The 16,846-nt window shown below is 40.2% G+C and overlaps 1 protein-coding gene across 4 annotated transcripts in view; it reads left to right on the top strand.

Annotated features, from left to right (window-relative positions):
• CNST (consortin, connexin sorting protein) overlaps positions 1 to 13,332 on the top strand; it is a 58,617-nt gene extending 45,285 nt beyond the window's left edge. For 3 of the 4 annotated variants that reach the window (XM_032102625.1, XM_032102624.1, XM_032102623.1), the window contains one exon: positions 568 to 7,860. In XM_032102625.1, coding sequence (XP_031958516.1) covers positions 568 to 600 — 33 coding nt within the window. In that variant the 3' untranslated portion in view covers positions 601 to 7,860. Of the gene's footprint in view, positions 1 to 567 lie in introns of all 4 variants that reach the window. The other variant, XM_032102622.1, reaches the window with a different exon arrangement.
• Positions 13,333 to 16,846: the final 3,514 nt, after the last annotated feature.

The following is a 16,846-nucleotide window of genomic DNA, read 5'->3' as shown; positions in this document are numbered from 1 at the left end:
GTAGCAGCACCTCTGCAACCTCTGTATTACTCCTACTTTGGAATAAACAATCCTGCAAAGAATTAGTAGAGAATAACTGAAATGTAGAATAACCCCTCACATTAGCCTACTCTGAAGGTTTTGTCTCTGTACTTAAAATGTGAGAGTAAACACAAGCAGTTCATTGTAGTGCAGCCAGTGTCATTACAAATGAAGCAAGAACGTTTCCATTTGGTTTAGTTTCAAAGCCTTTGTTTCATTTCAACTATTCTATGAAGGAAGGCTTTGGCTGTGGGACATTCTCACAGGTAAGCTTATTTTGCTTCAGTGTGGAATGACTCCACAAGTGATCTCACCAGGGACAGGTACACAGACTGCAGAAATGAAGCAGTATAATTATTTAGGTTTCTGACAAGACTGAGAAACAAAATTCCTCTCATGTATTGTGGTCACTTCGATATGGTGAGCATTATTAAGTGTGTTTACCTCCTGACCCATTCATGATAAAAACCCATCTCAGGTTTTCTCACATGCATTTGTATTGCTTTGTATAGCATTCTTTTTCACCTTTTCTGCTCTTATTTACAGATGAAGTGTCTGGTGGCTCCTGTATTTTGCTGATCCTGCTGTGCATAGCAACTGTTTTCCTTAGCATTGGAGGAACTGCACTGTACTGCACCTTTGGTGACATGGAATCCCCTGTGTGTACTGATTTTGCAGCCAACATGGATTTCTATTATACACAGATACTGCAGCGTGTGGAAGAACTTAAACACTGGATAGCCTTCTCATAGCTGGAAGGAGTGGAGACAGCACGTTGAGAGCTCACCAGTGGTTACTGGAGAGGGTAGAACAAAATTGTGATTTCAAGTTCTCTAACACTTGCCACCTGCAGGTGATGTGTATTTGACAATATACTTTCACATTTACTTAGAAATCAAGAAAATTTTAGTTTAGCAATCAGGTGGCAAAATGTTCACATCTGTTCACAACCGTAGCAGCGTGGTATGGGAGCATAAAAAGTTATTATCTTCATCCTTTTGAGAGTAGGCAAGTAGCTTTTTATCCACTTGAGCAAGCGAAGAAGGAAGAAAATTAACTGTCTTCTATATTCTCTCCCATTGCCACATCATGTAAGCAATCTCTGGAAGCTTAGTAAAAGGACAGCTTTAATTTACAGCTGTTTGTGCAAAGGTGTTGCCTCCAGCTATCATGCAATAAGTCTCTGTTTTATGGAAACTTTTTTTTTTTTTTTAGTCTTACTGGTTTTATCCATTTTATTTCTCCTGGTGAGCCATGTAATTATTGGGGTGGAGTGAGAAGAATGCAGTGGCATTCAAGGAGCCCTCATTTGGTGATTACCAGGCTGACCTTGTATCTTATAGCTTACAGTGAATATCAAGAATGGGATAAATCTGCTGGCAGATTTCACTAAATTTCTTGGACCTTTACTCTCAGTATCATGTGGGTTGTTCTAGAAATGGAAGGTTAAAAAAGAAATCACTGGTCTCACTAAACACAGAAACAAAAGATGTTTAGTAAATTACTCAAATAATCAGGTGGCTTTGGCCAATCTTAAAGCACCTGGTAGCAGGTGTGGGGCTAACTGGGTTTTTCTCCAGCTATGTGACTGACTTGGAGTAATCACTTTGTGCCTCAATTTCTCCTCCATAAATGGGGAACAATGATCCTTGCCTTTATCTATGAATATTTATTGGAATTAGGGCTCATGTCTGATTCATCCCAAATGAGTGCACAGGATCACAGAACTGTGTGGCTGCAGCCTCTGACAATGAGTGAAAGTTATGTAAAGTGGGACTGATCCAACAGAAGAGATTCAGAGGTTCACTGCAGATCCACAGCACCTTAGTAGTCCAGGGCACTTGTTGCAGCTGATAAAGCACATTTGCATCTATTTGCCCTGCAGTTCTGAGACCTGTATTGTAAAATCTGTTCTTTCTCTATCAGCTTTACAAATTTAGATCAGTACAAAGAGCCATTTTAAATGGGTATTGCTATCACTTGGTGCTCAGCCCTCCCTGTGTGGTGGTGAGAGAAACACTGACAGGACAGTGAAGGTGAGAATTAGATACACAGGCCTTTGGGCCACACTCTGGTCAAGATGTGGCAGCTGTTCTTGTACAGAGCACAATGGTCCAGCCCTGCTGATGGTGTGAGTGTGAAACAATTCCTTTACACCTCAGGAAACAGCATTTTCGAGGGGTCCACTTCACTCCACTCTGTGATTTCCTGCTTACTAACCTTGTATAATGCAGTGTGTTCAGGTTTAGGATATTATTTTGTAAAATGCTATGAAGTGAAATCTTTGAGATACTGCTCAGAATTATAACATTAAAGATCATGCTTTCTGACATTTGCAAGCAAATTGTCCCTCTAGTGAGCTTGATTGTTCCTAATGCACTGTTACACTTAACGGGTTTTTAAAGCAAAAGTTAAAATCATGTTTTTTCTGGAATAAACTGCATGTATGATTTCTCTTTTGGTTTTCACTGTGGAGGCTTAGTTCATTTATACCCTAGGGAGCCTCATGTGCAGCTTTATATTAAACTAGCAAGTTTTAAATGCCCAAATTAATGAAAACTTTTGCTTTTAGAATGAAACTTGAGAACAGTAGTTTGGGGGTTTTTTGTTTGTTTGTTGTCCTCAGAGTATCATAATGCTGGGCTACTCTAAAGGAGAAAGGGAAAGACACTTTTGTATTTTAAAGTGTTACTGGCTGGTTCAGTTTATTATTTGAATTCTGGGTTTGTTTGTTTGTTTATTTATTTAGTTTTTCTTTTAAAGAGAAGCTTAATTTTCTTTTTTGGCAATTTACTTGCAGAATAATTAAAAAGCATGCATTCAGTTAAAGTATGTATTTATAGTGACTATGTAGTTAGAATATATTTTGGGTTTCTGTAAATTTGCATTGAGTGTTTCAGAATATTAAGTTTATTCCTAAAGAGACAACTGTTGATTTCAGCTTAAAAAAAATATTTTTAACTTTTGTGCACTTCATCACCAAAAAGATTGAGAGGTATTTATAGATCTATTTATTCAAAAGTATATCAGACATGGAGATCAAAGATCCACACCTTCTAGGTTCATTTAATTAAAACTATTTTAAAATAATTATTTTGTTTTAAACAATAAAGCTATTTAAAGTCAAAGCAGTTTTTAATAAGTATTTCAGTTTCAAATCAGTGGCCCAAATCCTGGTATGTTCTCTTTGTGCTATATTCCTGGTGCAAAGACTCACTAGCATCAGCAGAACTGCCTACAAGGTCATGAGGAGGTTGGGCAGCACTTTACCAGCACGTACCCGCTGAAGAATGAGCAGCCAGCCATTCTGTGTAACTCAGATACCCTACACTTGTAACTTGGAGGATCTCTTCAGCCTTCCCAAGCTATGCCAAGGTACCACACCTGCAAAGTCTCTCAGGATTTGAGGGAGCAGAAAGGGCACACGTGCACAGGCTGCCCAGCTCCCGCTCTGAGCTGCTCACTCCTCAGTTGCAAGTGAGGACTTGAATCTGGATCCAATTTCTGTTGGCATTCCTTTACAAAAAGCTGATGGTGCAAATTCTTGCTTCGTGTGACAATTCTGTCAGTGCAAATCATTTGCATGGTGTATAGTACATTATCAAATTTGCAGCTACCAACAGAACAAAATTTGCTTTGCCTTGGAACTCCAAAGAGTGTGTGGGTAGGCCTGATGTTGGCCTTCCTATGTGTTCTGTTCTCTTCGGAGAACTGGTGACATTGCTTCCACCTGGGTGACCTGAGGGGTTAGGATTTACAGACAGGTAAATCAAAGCGAGAAGAAATAGTGGATTTGAACAGTTATTACTCTTGTCTGAGTGTTTGAGGTAAAATAATACCAAGCAACAGCTAAGATTGTTTCAGGAGGAAGAAAACAGTGGAAAAAGGCTTCCCCTTCACACACACACTTGGTGCATTTTAAAGCCTTTTGTGTATAACTTTTTATTTATTCTGTTTCCTTCCCTGCCACTGTCTTTATGGCTGTTCTGCTTGGCAGGAGGGGAAACATACTGTGCTGGCTTAAAAACATTTGTAATTGGTACGAAAATTCAGGGAATGGTTCCATACTTGACAGTAGTTAAAAATATTTTCATAAAATAGGACTGGATTTCAGGCTGCTAGTGTACCTTCAGAGAAGTTGGGCCACTTAATCACCTGCAGCACTCTCCTAGAAACCCCCACCTTCCTGTTTATTCTTTGAGCATAATTCTTGCAAAGAGATTCTTGTGATAAAGAAAAAGCCAACAAGGCTTTTTATGTAGATTCAGCATTATGCTGACAAAAAAATCTAACACCCTAATTAACACCCTCACCCCAAACAGCCCACACTACACCAAGAAAGGCACTGTGCTGTAGCATAGCTGCCCTATACCACAGGCTTCTTCTCAAGACAGTGCAAGGAAGTGGATATTCCAGAGCCCAGATATGCCAGCAGAAGTTTGTGATCTAGACACAGCCTGTGTTTTAATTTTCTTTTCCATTATCTTTGCTTTCATACATGGAAAATGCATAGTAGCCCTGGTGACAAGCAGTAGGAAGTATTGTAACACAAAGGGAAACTCTTGTTTAGGGTTCTTGGTAGTAAAGGGCAAGTTTGAACTATCAAGTAAACATTGGAAGTCCAGATTCTTGTGTGACTGGGTACTGTTCCATTCAATAACCTAAAGGGATGTTACCCTCCTAAGGAGACCTCTTTGCCTACTTTGTACTGTAATGTAAAACCAAGAACATCTGAAAGGAATCAAAGTTATTTGTAACAAATTTATCTTAAGCTTCCTTTAGGAAAAGGAGTAAATGACTGTCTTTGAAAGTCACCCAAGCTTGTAATTTACATACTGTAGCAAAAAAAAAAAAAATTGTCCCAAAGAAAATACATGACCTTTTTTGGGTACTGTGATTTCTAAATGTCAGAAAAGACCGAGATGATTTTCTGTGAAATTCAAGTAAATGAGCAGTACCTCCAACAAGAATTTCATGGTCAAGCCCAAACCAGAATGGAAAATGAGGATAAAACATGTAAGGTTTGGTCTGGTTGTTGCTGTAGTTTTCCTGGCTGATTTGTCTTTGTTTCAATAGTTAAACAAAAGCCCAGCTTCCTCACAGAGCCTGGTGCCACCAGACAGGTGGGTTTCAAGTACTAAAATGTTGCCTTACTGCATCATTGTGAAAGCAGATTGACAGATGGTGAGAATTCCTAGTAATTGATGGGTGACCTGCATAGTGATCACAAGACATTCTGCTCTCTGAACTCCATTAAATAAATAAAACCCCACAGTTGCAAGTCAATCCAACCCAGAAGCCTCTTGATCAGAACAGGAGTATGCCAATAGCTTCACACTGCAACACTTCTCCACCCATTTTTATTCCTTCTGTCTCCTTCCCACTTTACCATTTCTTTCCCAGTATTTAATAGCACATGTTCCATCATTCACAGGACCATAAGTGTTAGGAATTGAGTTAGGAAGGGACCTCAGAAAGTCTCTAGTCCAAACTTCTGCTCAAGGCAAGGTCAACTGAGATCAGACCAATTATTGCTCAGGGCTTTATCCAGTCAGGTCTTGAAACCCTCCGAGGATGGAGACTGCACAAACTCCCTGGGCATATTCTTCTGCTTGGCTGTCCTCAGGGTGAAAAAGTTCTTCTTTATACCCTGTATCATCTCTCTTTCAATTTGTTGTCTCACGTCCTCCTGACACACACTGCTGTGAGGGAGCATCTTAGTAACCTCCTCAGAGAAACCATCTCTTCTCCAGGCTATACAGTATTTTCTATCACTGTCCTTCTGATTCTTCTCACTTTCTTGTCCACAGTATCTTCTTTCCTGACAGGGATCCAGAATTCTTCTGTTAGAATAGGGATCCTGCATCCCTTTCCTCTTCCACCTTAGACTCTGAAATTCAATATTAAGATTTAGAAATCAGCAATGAGGCCACAGGCAAAACTGAAATAGCAATTACAACTCCTGTTGCAATAAAAACTCTGGATGACTCGCTGGGTCACCAGTGTATAGCAGTGATTGCAGAACTTCCACTAATTCTTGCACTACTCTTAAACAGCTGGTGTTTAAAGGACTGCATGCTGACATCCATGGGTCTTAATGAAATAATCTAAATATTTTTCTCTAAAATAGCTACCCAAGGAAGCCTAAAATATTTAACGATGAAGTCGTTTTTTAAAAATGAATTTTCTAAACTTTGGTGTTTTAAGGCTCCTTTTTATCATTTGTGATTTGTATTACTTTGAATTGTCACAGTAATTCTTGTTTGTCATAACATGAGCCTAGGGTTTACTGATTTCAGTGATGTCCAAAAGTTGTGGTCATCTCCTGAAGAAAATGATGGTGGGGAGTAGATGCATGCTGTTTCACAGTTGCTTTGTGTCAGCTGTTACTGAATTGATACCAGTGAATTTCAGCCAAAGGTGTACACTTGGGTTCATCCTGATTTTTTTTTTAATATGGCAAACAGGCTAAAATGGAAAATATGGAGACAGCACTGAAGCACACCCAAAATTTCTAAGACATGTCCAATAGACCAAAGTCCTCCATTAATCTAAAATTGTTAAGCTGCTCTTTCTTGAAAACAAGTTTGAATCCATCTTCACATGACATCAGATCCATCAGCTCTCTCCCTCTGCTTTTTGCCAAGGAACTGTCTAGCAATGTGTCATCTTTAGCCAAGTTGGGCCCCTGATGTAACACTCATTTGTTAGGCTGCTGGGAAGTTTCCAGGAACACTTCTGTCAAGTGCCAGTTAATGATGGTGTCCCATTTCGTTGCCTGGCACTGAAAATGAGTTTAAGCCACACTATTGTGCTTTCATAGACTGATCAACTTCAAAGCTGTTACCAAAAACAACTTTCAGAGTGAGAGCTAGATGTTCTTTAAGAAAGTGCCATGTGCCAAGTACTACAATGAGAAAACCTGACTGGTTTTGCCATAACACGTCCAGATTCCACAGTTGCTGTTTGCAATGCATGGAAGCAGTGCCCATGCTGTGTTTCCAACAGTGCATCCCTTAAGCTGGCCAGGATTCATTCTGTTCTCCTGAGCTGGCAGCCTTGCACAAGAAGGTGGTGGTTTCATCAGAAGTGGTGAAGAACCAGAAGCGGTAGAAGTTGAGCAAGGTGAGATGTTCCTTCCACATAAACCATACACCTAAAAATAGAGGTGCTGGTATTGGTTCTTTTTAACTTTATCTAGGAGCTATTCATCAGTTTTCTTTCTTGTCTTTTTATTAGAGAAATGCAGCATTAAGCCCTCTGTTTCTTTTCCTGAAATAGGAATTGACGCTTTTTGCCAGAGAGAACATGCATCTTGCCACATGATGCTGAGAATCTTCGTGCTTGTGCAGCTCTTCTGCCAGAATTCGTAATGAAATGATAGATAGGCTCTGAGGCTATGAGAGCAGCGAGAATATTTTCACACTACTTTTCCTGAGGCAGTTGAATTCAGTGCACTCTAGAAGGGACTTGCAGAAAAAAGGGAGTGGAACACTTGAATCACTAAGGATCCATACAGTCAGTTTCTGCAAGACAAAATATCAGAATCTACCATCAAGGCTGCTTCAAAAGACCCACCATAAATAATAGAAAAGAGTGTGTTTGAAAAAAGTTATAAAGAAAAAATACATACTGAGGTTTCTAGTAACTTTTCAAAGATCTGAAGATTTATGTAGAAGTTGGTAAATTAAATAAGGGGGAAGAACTTCTCAGTGTTACACAAAGGTAAAGACGAAGTATCTTATGGGCAAAAGGGCTGCAGAAATAATGTAGCAAAGATCTTAGATCAACTATGGTAATTTTATACTGGAAAAGAATAAAAAATATTTCTGATAAAGATAGCTATCAGTGATGGGGTTTTTTTCATCAGATTTTACAGAAACAGAAAAAAGACGTGGAATAGTTTAATGACATCAGGGAGGAAAAGAGACTAAGGATTGAAATACTGTTAAATTCTTTGTAGGACTCCTTAGGAGCAATTTAAGTGGTTTGTACAAGGTCACGTAGCAGGAAGAAGAGCAGGATCAGAGCTTAAAAATTCTATTTTATGATCTTTTGTCTGTTCCCAGTCCCCACTAGGACAACACAGATTAGGGAAGATAAATGAGTATTCTTTTGTTCATAGTCTCTTTGATTTCACACAGCTTTGAAGACTTTCTTTAAAGATATTTTTATATTCTTATAAATTTTGTGGTGATCTTAAGGAATCAATTTTATTCAATGGATGAATTTCCTTTCTAGTATGCAGGACAAACTGCAAATGCCCTTTTAGTGTATTTTTAGTACTTGATATCATCATAGCCATGGTAGCTGGTTGCTATTTACATCTATTAAAACAAATGGTATCAACAGACCACAAACTTGTGGGAAGACAAAATATAATGGCAATTTCCATCATCAGAAAAAGAGGCTCAGGCTGTCTGTAGTTACTTTGTGTTTCACCATCTAACCCTTACTGCTCTTGCTCTGTTAAGTACCAGGAAAATAATGCTTCTGAGCAGAAGGGGGGGGGGCCCTGCTGAGAATCCTAATCAAGCCACAATCTCGCAGCTCTGCTGGGCTTCACACAATACCTATCACTGTGCCAAGAGGGAGGAAACAAAGCCATGTGGAAAGAAGCCGCAGTCACCAGATTCTGCCTCCTGGCAGAAATGAAGTTCTTGTGAGGCACAGAAATGTTTTGACCATGGAGTGGATGTTGTCATCACTGTCTGCAAATGTGAAAGATGAAAATCATTTCAAATGTTCTTGGCATCCCTCAAAATGACTTTAATAACCCTATTTTCATTTCAATTTTTGTGTTACTGAAAGCTTTCCCTTAGTTGAAGGCACAGAAAATTATGCAATGCTTTTTGGGGGGTTTTTTGGTGTGTACTGTCTCTTGTATTTTTCTAAAAATAGAGCATTACTTTTCTGAGTCAATTCACTGGGTAATAGCCTGTGATTTACCTACAAAGGCAAAGTAGATGGCCATTAGCAATAAGTGACTCATATATTATAAAACAGCCCCATTAAAAGGAACCATCCCTATCAAGTCATGCAGTAGGATGATGAAACAATATTTTCAGTGAATTAGCTGAATTTTGCAATGCACAGCAAGCCTTGCACAGCCCACCCACACTGCCAGCTCAGTCTGGCACTTTGTTCAAATTTGTGCTGGGATCTTTCATGGCTACAATTTCCCAGTACAGAGCAGCCAGGGAGGCAAATATTCTCCCTTTTGGTCCTTTGACCACAAACATGACCAGGTCTCTCAAAGCTGAACAGAACAGCCAAGAGTCGTCTGTAAAGACACCTACAGTTTCAGTAATGAAACCCCAAAACTGTGAATCAAATGTTCTGCTCCCAGGAGATCAAGCAGTGTCCTTTAGGACTGAGCCTGAAATTGTTTTGCCTACAGTCCAGCATAGAAGAGACTTCACAGTGTGTCCTATGGTACCCTCAGAAGTAGTTCAAAGTAATTGCTATCCTAAGCACTCCCAAAAAAGTTGTAAGAATCTAAACTTGCTGATATTCATTAAGTAGATATATGCAGTATGAGGGATTGAAAACTTTGGGATCCCTGAACAAAAGCATCATGGAAACCCTAAAGAGACTTGTAGAAAGTTTTCAGTAGAAGCAGCGCTGCTGAGACTGCCTTGTGATTTCAATACCATTCAAATATGAACAAGTTTCTTAAGGTAAAAAGGCTGCACGCTGTGGTATTAACCATCACAGAACACTTACCATCACAATCATGAATTTGAATATGGTTTAGCAGGACAGAGACAGGGCAGGTTTAATTTTTTTTTTCTGGCTATTGTTCAGAACCACACTGTTAAATAGAAAACCACTTTCTTTCCAGGTTTGGCTTTTTTATAATCCTTATATTCTTTTCCATTTTATTTTCCTCAAATCTTCATTCCTGCCTCTGAACAAAATCCTTTTTTCACTAATTGGCTCAGTAATTTTTTTTATATGGCCAGAGAAGAAAATGGCTGTGGCTGAAAAAGGCTGTTCTGTGACACGGTTTGAAGTAGCTGGGAGGAAGAGTTGATGAAGTGGTAAGAACACAAAACTGGAACGTGGGAGAGTTTACTTTAATTGTCTGCTCTTCCACGAATTTCCTATGTGGTCTTAAGCACTTCACTTAATTCTCCTGTGTTTCAGTACACTGCATATGTAACAGGGACAATTCTCTGAAGCTCCCTGTGGCAGTACTCATTCTAATGATCCTTAGAGTGAGTGGAGTCATGGTAATTTCAGAAGTAAAACGTTTTAAGCAATATCAGCAACTTGCTAGTCACACTTTGACTGAAATGGTTATTACCCTGCATTGTCACAAGTAATTGCAATGAACCCTGGATCTGAGAAAAGAAGGGAAGAAAACCCTTCTTGTTATTCACTTTTTGAGCTTTCTATGAATATGAAAGCTGTTTCAGAGGGGCTATAGGAAAGAAGTACTGAAAAACAGGGAGATACACTTTAGTATTTCTGCCAGCTTTTGTGCTGTGCCATCAGGTGAATAAATTGAATTCGGTTTTAGGGGGGGTTTTGTGAGTTGTTTTAGCATCATAATTACTATACTGTGAGATTTTACAGCTATTTTAAGCTACCTGTAGAAATAAAAACTGCTTTTGCCTCCCTGCATTGCCCTGTGGGAGTGAGGGGTAAAGCCAGTTACTTGATGGATTTCAGTCTCTGGTATCTGCAGTGCACAGACTTGTTGGTCCTTCCCACTTTATAGCATCTGCAGTGGAGCAGAGCTTTTAATGGGCTTAATGTTACTGGTGGTCTCTGTGAAGAGTGGGGAAAGGAGGGGGGGTGTGGGCAGAAACAAACTGTGGAAAATACGAACGGGTTGTTTTTTAAAGTATTAATACTAAAAGCTTTGAAAGAGAATGAGGAAGTCTGTCCCCCATCCTTTTCACATTTATACCAATTAAGCTTTTTGCTACGTGTAACTCACTGTAGTGACAGGATTAGTTGGGATTTAGTGATTTAGATACATTTAGTGATTTAGATTCTCAAGTTCACCAAGAAATTGCCCATCATAAGCTATTCGCTGTAACTCATGAAAATAATGTGGGAGGCTGATATAAAGGAAGAAATGAGCCAAATTAAGTTACACTTTCCAGTTCAAACACAACCTAGAAATTCCCTGGTGCAGCTGCCTCCAGAAGCACCCTTCTGTCACAGATATTAGCTGTGGAAACTGCCCTTGACTGCAGAGAAATTTGGGCATCTTGTTGGTTCTGTGGGGTTTTTTCCCTTTGTGTAAGTGACTTCCTTGTAGGTTTTTGTGCAGAAGGTAGAGGTTTTGCCCATTTCCTTCCAAATACCCAGGTGGTGGCAGAGAAGAGTGATGCTATCATAATCTCTTACTGAAATAGAAAAAGATTGTGGTCACAGCAGGTAGCACCCATTTTTTGGTGCTGTTGTTAACATTTCTGTGGGCCCATTCTTCAGAACCTTGCATATCCAATTCTTTTCAGTTGATGCTGGGAGTACTAAATACAGAGAAGCCACTATTTAATGCTGTCTATCCCTATGTCACACAGGAAAACCAGAAATGGATGTTAGATGAATAATCTTATCAGCCCGTATTAAAATTCATTGTTAGATCTTTGTGAGCTGAGGTACTTATCTCAGCACATCTCACTGAGGTGATTTCCAGGGCACGTTTGAGTAAATGGTAAAAAACCCTTTAGGTTTAGGAGGGGGAGGGGAAGGGTAGGTCATGTAATTAGATGAAAGTAGGCCATATGACTGGGATTTTCCTTGTGATGAAATACTCATTGCTGCCAATCTATTCAAATTGGAGAGAGACAGGGGAGCATGGGATACAACTGTATTGTCCTTTGTTCAGGCTGTTTCTTGTTTCTCATTGTCTCTTGACCTCAAGTATCTCACTCTCAAAAAAAAAAATTCAGACTCCTACTGCTGCTGCTGCTTCTGTTACTTTGAGGAGCACTGCTTTCTTAAAGTAAATTACTGATTGTCACCAGAAATGCATAGTATCATAAAGATAAGTTACTTGCTTCCTTTTGAGTTCTACTCCTTTAGAAGAAGAATTTAATTTAGGTGTACTGCAAATTTCCATTGTAACTACCTTTGAATTTCAAATTCACTTCAAACCAGCACATGGCCCGTGCATGGTCTCTATACTTGGCCCAGCTTGCACCAGCTTAATGTGGATTGTGGAGCAGCCTTCTCTCAAATTATGCAAAATTGTTGGCAGAGATCAAGTCTTCTATCTTTTTAAGCAACACCTCAGTATTTACAAGAAAGCCTTCAAACACCGTAGTTAAATTAGTGCTAATCCATCACCTTAAGTGAAGAGTTCCATAAGCAGAACCTGATGTGGGGGAGGCATCTTAACTAAGACCTGAAACCACTCATTGAGTAAGGATGGAAAAAGAATACTGAATAGTTTCCCAGTGACTACAGAACAGGAATCCTTGAAACAACAGGATATGCTAATGTAATTAAAGACAACATCATAATACATTGGTACCAAAAGCCCAAATAACAAAGTTCAAGCAGTCTTATTTCTGGGATTTGAGGCATTGGCTTTACAATCTTAATAAATAGCGCTCTTTGGAGAAGCAGCAACAGAGCTGCATTGCTTTAAAATATTCAGCTCAATCAAAATCAGAACGCTTCTGAGTGTTAGGCTATTTTCTTCCAAAACCAGATCACAGCAAAATGGAAAAAGCCATTTGATAGTCTTACAACATCATCTCTAGGTAGAGCAATGCCAGATTTTTATATGCTCACAACTGTTCTTACACAGATATTCTTGTAGAGATTTGTCATTGACCTTTCAGTCTTGGAGATAACTTCTACTGCTATTATAAGTAGTGTTTAAAGCATATTATGTGTCATACTGCTTGGCAGTGCACAGGTCCTGATATCATGAGGGTTCTGCATACACTTCACTTCTAGCACAGGCCTGCATCTCCCCAGACAAGAGCCACCGAGAGCACAGGCAGACCTCACTCTGCCTCCTTCCCTCTCCTCAGAATGTGGTACTGACCCATGGGAACAGCAGTGCAAGAGCAGCCCAGCTCCCCAGGCCCCAGCAGCACTCCTGCCCCATACTTTGCCACACCAGTGCTTAATTTCCCTCCTACCACTGCAGTGAGCCCCACAGAGGAATTTGATTTCACATATATTTGACACGTGAAAATGCTTTGAGACACTCTTGACTTTTTTTGTTTTAATGCTAAAAAGAGAAAAATATCTCATTGTTATGATTTGACACCATGATTTAATTTGAAGCTATTGATCTCATATTTTTTCAATAAATGATATACTGAAAGAACCCCATAACTGACTGCCATCACTTTTCTGTTTTCTATATGTTACTACCCTGGTATAAATTTTACCTCTTTGGTTCTTGTAACATTGCACTTCATAAACTGGAAAGCAGCATGACACTGCCTAATTCCTTTTCATGACACTGACATCTTGAAATTACTGTTTTTTCCTTCCAGGTTAACAAGAGAGACTGGAAATCTATTTTAATGGCAGGTTTTTATTTTCCTGTAATTGATCTTTTTCATGCTGGCTTGGTAATTTAATTTGTTGTTGACCTAGTTCCGGTTATGAAAAATTAGACTATTCATTATCACAAAAGCTTCATCCTTTGGTCCTTGAATTAATGAGACTTTTTAAAAATATATGCTATCGACTATTTTATGTTACAATATTTTTCTTATTGAGTCCCTTGTTTCATATGAAAACATTTTCTTTGTACACAGCCTTGATGATGATTCCTTTTTAATTGTGAGGTGTAATTACTGCCAGGAAGGGTGACACTCCAATTTAGTCACGGACTAGTATTTGACCAGCATGGCACATGACGTAGTTGCCACGGACACCACGATTTCACTGCACGGATGTTTCCCTCCAGCAATATTGAGGCAGAAGCAGCCACTGTAATTAGAGGTTTGAAACCCGCATTGTGTAATTGGTTCTGCTACACTGGGCAGAATGAGTGACCCTGTTAAAAAGTGGAAGAAGGCAGAAAAGCAGGTTAAAAAGCAGGTTATCTGACTGATACTTGCCATCCCCTCTAGGTGATTCATTCTTGCTTGCTTGCTCTCACTTTGGCAGTTCTGGGAGGAGCAATCACTTCTCTCAAAGCTTTTTGGCAATTTGTCTCACTTCTAACAGGTTTTGGGGAGGAGCTGGATCCAACTGACCTTGGACAAGAGGTTGCAGCTGTGAGGGTAATGGCTATGACTTTTTTTGGTTCCACCTAGAATGGGAATTTGTCCCAGTTCCATCAATGAATGACTCATTTCCTGGACATCTAGTCAACATAAATCTCTGGTGTACGTAAGGAAAATGCAGTTGTTAGTAATTATAAGTTCCAGTGGAGTTAAGGTAAGCTCGACTTTTTTTTCTTGTTTTGACTATGCTTTAGATTTGGAGGCAGGTCCAAGGTATTGCTGCTTGGCCAGGAGTTTGGTGGAATCTTGGGCAAATTCCCCAAGTGCCTCCAGGAGGTTTCTAGGGTGGTAGGATCTGCAGAGCAACATTCCTGGAACTGCTCCATGATTAAAACGGAAGTCTCTAACAACATGTTCATTATTAATGTTTCTGCTGTTTTCCCTTCTAAGTATGGAAGTAGAAATAGTCCATGGAGACTTTTGTGCCCACCAGAGTCTTTTGCCCTTCTGTTTCCAGCTGCCATAGGAAATTATGTGAGAGAGAGATGCAGCTGCATTTAATAGTGATGCTAGCTCAGCCTGGGAGAAAGTAAAAGGGCCCAGGGGAATGGGAGGAAATAAAACTGAAAACATTATAGCCACAGTTTTTGGATTTGAATGAGAGAAACTCCTCATGGACCTTATTTGTAAAGGTCATTTAGGGGTATCCTCTATGCTGTCCAGAATCCTTACCTGCTGCTAAGTGATTACACAATGTGTTAACTGAGATTTCAGGCATTTTATGCAATCAGTTGTTTCTAGGAGACTGATAATCAGAGGCAAAGGCTTCCTCTGCATGTTTTATTTTCAAACCTTTGTGTTTTATCCCAGGTCCAACAGTGTTTTTGTAGCGTCAGCTAATTAGTGTGTATCCTTACTAAAATGTGAATTTTAAAATTTAAAACTTTTCTCCCTTGTGGCTATGGAGAAACAAATATTTTAAGAAGATTGAAGCCTTACAAACTACAACTTAAATATAAAAAGCTTTATCTTCAGCAGACTGTTTTTACTACCTATTCATTGTATTCAAATCTTTCAAGGTCGGTATTTATTGTCCATCACAGTGTACACAGATACTACTTGTTTATATCCATAGACCAGTGTCAATCTCTTACCCAGAAAAACAGATACTGCAAAAATTAAGAGGTTATTAAGATGTTTTGCAACCAACTCTAACCCCAAAGTCCTTGAAAGATCCTCCACCTGGAGGATCTGAGGGAGATAAATGCCATGCACATTTATCTTAGTTATTTATATGCAAGAAGTTGTTCTTCCAATTTTTGATAGACATCTGTGCAAAATCAAAATGAGTTCTTGGTAACATGTTGCCTCATCAAACTGAGGAGATGTCCTCCCCCTTCTTGTCTGTCAGTGAAATGCAGGTAAGTGTGAGGTCATGTGGCCTGTGTTCTGTGTGCATTTGGCACTTTCAGATGCATCAGAGACAGTGCAAAGAGTACGTAAATTAGAAGAGAACACAAGTGGAGGATGGAGACAGAGGGAGCGAGCTCTGGACACAGCTTGATGGCTTCCAAACACTGGAAGGAAGGACATGGAAATCTAGGTTCAAGTCAGAGGCCAGATATAACAGTGCCCCTCATTGTGTTTAGTCTAGTTGTGTGTAGTCTAGTTGTGTGTACATCCCCAGTCTTATTTTTGGCAGAAGTTACTATTTTCGCTTTCACCCCTTCACTCTTCTCCACGGTCCCTGCAAGCGAGAGAAAACAAGGAGTGTGTGGCCTGATGATTTGAGAGAAGAGATTGTTGAGAATTCCCACAAAAAGAAAATTAGTCACAGTCTCTGGGAATGCTGGTAAGCAGAAACCTCAAACCCAAACAAGCATCCAGATCTTTATTTCAAAACAAATGTTGACCTCTGTGCAGCAAGTACTTTGCAGGCTGCTGCTTCAAAAATAGAACCTTTTACACACTTAGCCCTTCTTTGGGTTTTTCCTATCCCCTCCTTGCCGACATCAAATCGAATCCCCCCTCTCTGCGGTGCCAGCCCTGGAGAGGGGGAGCAGAGCGGGGCGGTGCCACCTGCTGGTGCCGGTGGGATCCTCTCGGCTCCTGCCTCGGACCGGGTGAGCACAGAGCCGTGGAATATCCTCAGCTGGAAGAGACTTCACAAGCGCCATCGAGTCCAGCTCCTGGCCCTGCACAGCACCATCCCCAGGAGTCACACTGTGTGCCCAAGTGCATTGTCCAAGCGCTTCTTGAGCTCTGTCAGGCTGGCGCTGTGACCACTTCCCTGTTCCAGCGCCCAGCCACCCTCTGGGTGAAGAACCTCTTGCTAATATCCAACCTAACCTCCCCTGACACAGCTTCAGGCCATTCCCTCTGGTCCTGTCACTGTCATTGGAGAGAAGAGATCCTGCCCCTCCTCTTCCCCTCAGGGGGAAGTTGTAACTGCGATGAGGTCTCCCCTCAGTCTCCTCTTCCAGCTGAAAAAGCTGTGACCTCAGCCACTCCTTGCATGGCTTCCCCTCTGGGCCCCTCACCATCTTCACAGCCCTCCTTTAGATGCTCTCTAATAAATTTATATCTTATATACCAGCACCCAGAACACAGTACTTGAGCATCCATGGCCTGTTTAGATCCTAATGAGTGATTTTTAAGCTAAAATG

Source organism: Corvus moneduloides, chromosome 3 (assembly GCF_009650955.1).
Source record: "Corvus moneduloides isolate bCorMon1 chromosome 3, bCorMon1.pri, whole genome shotgun sequence".
Classification (NCBI taxonomy): domain Eukaryota; kingdom Metazoa; phylum Chordata; class Aves; order Passeriformes; family Corvidae; genus Corvus; species Corvus moneduloides.
The sequence above is the reverse complement of the archived record's forward strand: the minus strand, read 5'-3'. Positions and strand labels throughout refer to the sequence as shown.